We start from the raw sequence: 6,606 nt of genomic DNA on the forward strand, positions 1-6,606 counted from the left end.
GGCGCCGAGCCAGAAACAGAATTTTTAAACCTGTTCCTAACAGTTCAGCTTCTTATCCCTTCTTTTTTTCTTTTTGTCCGGGCCTGGGTTTGAACCCTCTACTTCTGGCATATGGGGCTGGCACCCTAACTTTTTGAGCCACACAGGTGCCGCCCTATCCCTTCTTTTTTTGTTTGTTTTTAGTGAAATAGTTCAGATTATCATTAAAAAATAATAGAGAATAATATACAAGCACCCGCATGCCCATCACTGTTGTAACGGAAGCCCTGTTCCTTCTCCAGGTGCCTTCCTGGATGCTGAGATACCCCTTGAGACTGACCAGGGCTTAGGACTGGGCCTGGCACCCACCACAGAGGCCCTGGAATAGCAGAGCTCTGAGCAACTGGGAGTGGGAGGTGGGCAGCCCTAGGATGTCCCTCTTGCCTGAAGCTGTGTGTGTTAGAAGGTGCCAACGCCCTGTGCACTTATGTCCTTCTCTGGTTCTCTCTGCTGTTGCTGCCTTTCCCTTGTGGCTGGGCTGATAGGCTCTCTGATAGGAGAGGTGAATGCCTTCCTGCCAAGGTCTGCCTGTGGCCTCTGCACAGCCACAGGCAGGCACCCCTTTGTGCATAGACACGTCACCTCCAGGAGGCTAGCTTTTGCATTTGTAGAGGAACAGCAGGCTGGTTCTTGTTCTTGTCCTTTATTTTAGGTTTTCATTTTGGTTTCCTTTCTTACTTTTCCTGCCTTTTTGCTGGATTAGTTGAATTTTCTTTTTTTAATTCCTGGTTACTTAGTAAGCAAGTATTCCTGTCTCTCCACCACTGACCCCTATTTGCATCCTGTCCTGACTATACCGCTGCAGTTGCCCACCCTGCCCTACTTGTCTTCCCTGCTCAATTTTGCATCTACAGTTCTTAGGGAGATTAGGCGGCTGAGCCCAGATCCCCATGTGCCACAGAAGGTAAAGCTGTGCCTGTGTCTTGTTCTCCCCAGGCCTCGGCAGAGACAGCGCGTGTACCCCAAGTGCACATGGCTCACGACTCCTAAGAGCACCTGGCCCCGGTACAGCAAACCAGGTGAGGGTCCACAGAGGCTGCAGGGGGTTTGTGCAGCGTCCAGCCTGGCACATGCTGCTGGCTTGGACCCAGCCTCTTCTTCACTTGTGGGAAGCCTGTGCTAATCTTGTGCTTCTGCTGGAGGATGGGCTTATAGCTCTGGCACAGAATGCCCAGCCCTGTCTACATGTCTCTTCCACCTGGCTCAGTGCTGTGTTTTCTACCTTTCTGCTACTGACCTTTTTTCTATGATGGGTGTTACGCCATAGGAAGCACTCGTGGGCGTCTAAAAGTCACTATTTTATGTATTGTTGCAAACTGATAAATACACGTAATTTAGAGAAAGAAAGAAAAATAGCAGCAATGCGGAAAGCCATGGCTCTGAAGTCAGGCCCCATTAGGGTGCTGGGCTACCCAGTGTGGAGGATCATCTGGGAGCCTCTGCCTGGCTTCCCTTCTGTAGGGTTGGACTGTGGGGGCCAGTGGAGCCCTCATTGGGCAGGGAAAGGGCACCCACATGGGAAGGGAGCTGTGTGGGTATATTTGTGATGACTGCTGCCACAGCCCTTTCTACTCCTGTCCTCATCCCCAGAGATGCTAGAGACCCCCAAGGACCTAGTGGGACCCAGGCATATGCCTTGTGTCTTTGTCCCCCAAATCCCTCACCTGACAGCAGAAACACCTATATAGTCCTATAGGACTTGGGCCTTGGGTAGGGCTGAGAAAATGTGGCTGACAGGACCAAGAACCCCCGACCTTTTTCATGGAAGTCTTGGGAGACAGTTTTTCAGGTTTATGAACAGAAACTCGGCCCTATACACCAAAAGTCAGACCTGGGAAGCAGAGAGAAGGGTGTCCAGCTGTGGGCCTGGTGCTGCAACTACCTCACAGGCTGCCACCCCTGCACCTTTGGGTGTCATCCTGACTAGACTGGACCTGGGTACAGTGTTTGGCCCAGTAGATGTGACGACTGGGGCGGGGGCTCTGTGTGCCCCATCCTTGGTGTTTCCCCCAGGCTGGCAAGGCTTGGTGTCCTGGCAAGTCTCACACTCTACCCTGAGGTCCATGCTGGATCTGAGTTCTGTGTTGAAACTAGTCTTGATAGGAAAGCAAGGCAGATAGAACTCCACTCTGCAGGGGAGGCGGGCACCCAGTCATCTGGGGAAAGTGCTTCAGCTGCATCTGGGGCCACCCAGCCAGGGTCTGGGTAACCGGCATGAGTGTCCTTGGGGCAGGTTGTGCCTGTGTGACAGTCCTTATCATGGACACCACAGGGCAGGTACCTGCTTGGAGTGGCTATGCCCTGCAGATGTGCTGTGTCCTGTGCCCTGAGCAGTCTCACCCTCCAGGTCTGTCCATGCGGCTGCTGGAATCCAAGAAGGGCCTTTCCTTTTTCACGTTTGAGCACAGTGAAGAATACCAGCAAGCTCAGCACAAGTTTCTGGCAGCTGTGGAGTCCATGGAGCCAAATAACATCGTGGTGCGTGGTCTGTGATCCCTGCAGCCCAGCAGGGACAGGCAGTGTTGCCAGCACTGCACTGGGTCTCATGTCCCAAGTGATGTGGGAAAGTGCTTGAGGGTCCAGGCAGATGGAAAGGAGCCGTGTGTGCAGGGTGGGCAGACAGTGCAGAGAGGGAGGCGTGTTTATAGGCTTCCAGCAATGGGAGATCCATCCAGGCTCCGGGAAAGCCTGGAACAGCACTTCATACCCTCTCAGGGCACAACGAGGGGAGCCCCTGCCACTCCGTGCACTGAGGCCTGCACCAAAAGAAGAGCTCTCTTGGGCATGGTGGCTAGGCTGCCCAAGCTTCCTGAGACCCAACAGCCTGTCCTCAGGCCACTCTGGGATCTGTGGTCACTGCAGGACCAGAAGGAACTCATCTTTTTCCTATGGCTGCCCTGACTCCAGATGCCTTGCACTCAGGCCTAGGACAGGCAATTTTGAGAGTGCTGTTACCTTCTGACTTGGGAAAAGAGGCTGCTTATTTCTGTTTCTCGTGGGGAGAGCTCAGAGGACGCTCTGAGCAGGGCAGGCCTAGTCTGGATGCCCACGTTAAGTGAAATTGGGGTTCAGCTCAGCACCATAACTAGCGTATTTTGAGCTGGGGTATTATAACTATCACTCTGGTAATGCCAGAATGAAAGGTGTGCCTGGGGGCCTGAGGCCTTGCTGGGTGTCTTTCCCAGAGAAGCCTCTGCCTGCAGCTTCCTCCAGGGCTGTCTGCCTTTCTGGTAGGTCCTGCTGCAGACGAGCCCCTATCACGTGGATTCACTGCTGCAGCTCAGTGATGCCTGCCGATTTCAGGAGGACCAGGAGATGGCCCGAGACCTCATAGGTGAGACACAGCCCATCCTTAGGGGCAGCTCAAACTGACAGGCATAGATGCTGTTTTGTAAGATAATAGAGGATACAGGTGAATTTGCCAGGATACTTTTAAAATAACAGCTTTACTGAGGTATAATTCATATACCATAGAACTCACCCATTTACAGTATACAATCCTGGCCCATAGCGCAGTGGTTGTGGTGCCAGCCACATACACCGAGGGTGGCGGGTTCAAACCTGGCTCAGGCCAGTTAAACAACTGCAACAAGAAGACAGCTGGGCATTGTGGTGGGCACCTATAGTCCCAGCTATTTGGGAGGCTGAGTCAAGAAAATCTCTTGGCTCGGCGCCTATGGCTCAAGTGGCTAAGGCGCCAGCCACATACACCTAAGGTGGCAGGTTCAAATCCAGCCCGGACCCGCCAAACAACAATGATGGCTGCAACCAAAAAATAGCCAGGTGTTGTGGCAGGAACCTGTGGTCCCAGCTACTTGGGAGGCTGAGGCAGGAGACTGGCTTGAGCCCAGGAGTTGGAGGTTGCTGTGGGCTGCGAAGCCACAGCACTCTACCCAAGGGGATAGCTTGAGGCTCTGTCTCAAAAAAAAAAAAAAAGAAAGAAAATCTCTTAAGCCCAAGAGTTTGAGGTTGCTGTGAGCTGTGATGCCACAGCACTCTACCAAGGGCGACATAGTGAGACTGTCTCAACAACAAAATAATGAAAATGAAATATACAGTCCTTTTGTTTGTAGTTTATGCCAGAGTTATACCACCATCACCACAGTCAATGTTAGATTATTTTTATACCTGTGAAAGGAACCCCTACCCATTAGCTATCTCCCCAGCCCCTGGAGTCACTGCCAGTCTGTCTGTGTATGTGCCTGTAGACACAGTCACATGGTGCTGGCCTCTCATGGCCCATTCATGCACTGTGTTTCTGAGCAGCATGTGTCAGACCAGCACTCTTTTCTGTAGCTGAGTGGCGCTCACCATGCAGACAGACCACATTTCATGTGTCATCACCAGTTGGTGGAGTATCCTTGAGGCAGGTTGTGCCTTTGTGACAGTCCTCACCACGGACTGGGCTGTTTCTGCTTTCTGGCTGTCATAAACGCATGTGTGGGTTTTATGTGGACATATGTCTGCATGACATGCGTGGGTAGGTACCCTATGCTCCAGGACACAGCATCAGCCACACCTCATGGTGGTGAAGTTGTTTCTGTCTCAGGCTTACAGGTTCTGTGGTTGAAATAAACTCAAAGGGGCATTAGGGTAACTGGGGTGTCACATTTGTGCCATCTCAGTGTCTAGGCTACTGATCAGCCTTCCAGACCTTTCCTTGCCGCTAGTTGTCAGAGAAAGGTAGCAGTTGCTACACACGGCTATGACACCCCACCCCATCCCACTGCCCTTATGTCTCTGTGTCTACAGAGAGAGCCCTGTACAGCATGGAGTGTGCATTCCACCCCTTGTTCAGTCTCACCAGTGGAACATGCCGGCTGGATTATCGTCGACCTGAGAACAGGTGAGCAGGGCCCCACTGGGAGTGACACTGGGGGAGCTTATGCCACTTGGGCTCACCTCCCTCCCTCCTGTGAGTGAGACCACACCAATGATGCCTCGGTGCAGTGGGTGACATGTGACATCCTTGAGTAGACTAGGCCCTGAGGTCTCCTCGCAAGCCCCTGCTTTGCACAAAGCTTAAAGATGGGATTGGGCTCAAGGATGGAAGGAAAGGATTGGCCCATGATTGAATTTGTCAGTGTTGAGATGAGCCTGACAAGGCCCACCACCCTGGTGGGGTTTATAACTGCATTTTTTTATGTATTTGGATAAAAGTTTATCCCTGGTGTGTTTAGAATATTTTGAAGTTCTTTGCAGGTGTGTCCTGACTGTTATGTCAGTGAGCAGTTCAGCATCTGCCTGAGACTTGTCCCCTGGGTTGAGTGATCATAGGTGCAGCTCTTCTAGATGCTTCCTTACAACCAGCACTTCCCTGCAATCTCCCCAGTCTCTCTCCTGCCTCCCCTGGGCTCTGGCCTCAGCCTGCTCTGCAGTGAACCTACCCTCTGCTTTGGGTATCTTCCTCACCATCTTGTCCCCAGCATCTGTTTCCCCTGCTACCCTTGCTGGTCTGCAGTGTGGAGTGCACTGCTCCCTGCCCTCGAGGCTGAGGCTCACTGAACCCTTCTGCATAGACCACACTTGTGCTGGGTCTGAATTTTCTCCACTGGTTTCCTTCATGTTAGTTGTAGCTCTTCCAGTTAAACTCTTAGTTCTTTGAAATGGGTTATAAAATACTGATATTTACAGGCCTGAAAGGGACAGTGGGCTGTTTGTTAATAAAGATTCCAGTACATCAGCTTGACTAACATCACAGGACTTCATCTTCACACAGAAAAACTGCTAATAGCTGTTGCAATCATAATTTTTTTTTTTTTTTTTTTTTGTGGAGACAGAGTCTCACTTTATTGCCCTCAGTAGAGTACCCTGGCGTCACACAGCTCACAGCAACCTCCAACTCCTGGGCTTTAGGCAATTCTCTTGCCTCAGCCTCCTGAGTAGCTGGAACTACAGGCGCTTGCCAGAATGCCTGGCTATTTTTTTGTTGCAGTTTGGTGGGGCTGAGTTTGAACCCGCTACCCTTAGTATATGGGGCTGATGCTGTACTCACTGAGTCACAGGCTCCGCCCTGCAATCAGAATTTTAATAGGAGATTTTAACTCTCTTTCCTTAAATAAGTAGTAAACAAAAACCAAGATAAAGACTAAGGCTGGCGCCCCATATGCCAAGAGTGGTAGGTTTAAACCTGGCCTCGGCCAAACTGCAACAAAAAACAGCTGGGTGGGGGACAGTGCCTGTGGCTCAGTGAGTAGGGCGCTGGCCCCATATACCGAGGGTGGGGGGGTTCGAACCCAGCCCCGGCCAAACTGCAAAACAAAAAAAATAGCCGGGCATTATGGCAGGTGCCTATTGTCCCAGCTACTCAGGAGGCTGAGGCAAGAGAATCGCCTAAGCCCAGGAGTAGGAGGTAGCTGTGAGCTGTGATGCCTCAGCACTCTCCCAAAGGGCAATAAAGTGAGATGTTATCTCTAATAAAAAAAATAGCCAGGTGTTGTGGTGGGCGCCTGTGGTCCCACCTACTTGGGAGGCTGAGGCAAGAGAATCACCTAAGCCCAAGAGCTGGAGGTTGCTGTGAGCTGTGATACCACAGCACTCTACCAAGGGCAACAAAGTGAAACTCTG

General features: G+C 51.6%; 1 protein-coding gene across 3 annotated transcripts in view; it reads left to right on the forward strand.

Annotated features, from left to right (window-relative positions):
* Nucleotides 1–6,606, forward strand: part of TCF25 (transcription factor 25) — a 40,414-nt gene that overhangs the window by 19,123 nt on the left and 14,685 nt on the right. For all 3 annotated transcript variants that reach the window (XM_012812051.2, XM_003800813.3, XM_023507494.1), the window contains 4 exons: nt 976–1,058; nt 2,387–2,517; nt 3,274–3,373; nt 4,792–4,885. In XM_012812051.2, the coding sequence (XP_012667505.1) occupies nt 976–1,058; nt 2,387–2,517; nt 3,274–3,373; nt 4,792–4,885 (408 nt within the window). The remainder of the gene's footprint in view (nt 1–975; nt 1,059–2,386; nt 2,518–3,273; nt 3,374–4,791; nt 4,886–6,606) is intronic.

This window comes from Otolemur garnettii, unplaced genomic scaffold (genome assembly GCF_000181295.1).
Source record: "Otolemur garnettii isolate 467f Iridium unplaced genomic scaffold, OtoGar3 scaffold00185, whole genome shotgun sequence".
In the NCBI taxonomy this organism is placed as follows: Eukaryota; Metazoa; Chordata; class Mammalia; order Primates; family Galagidae; genus Otolemur; species Otolemur garnettii.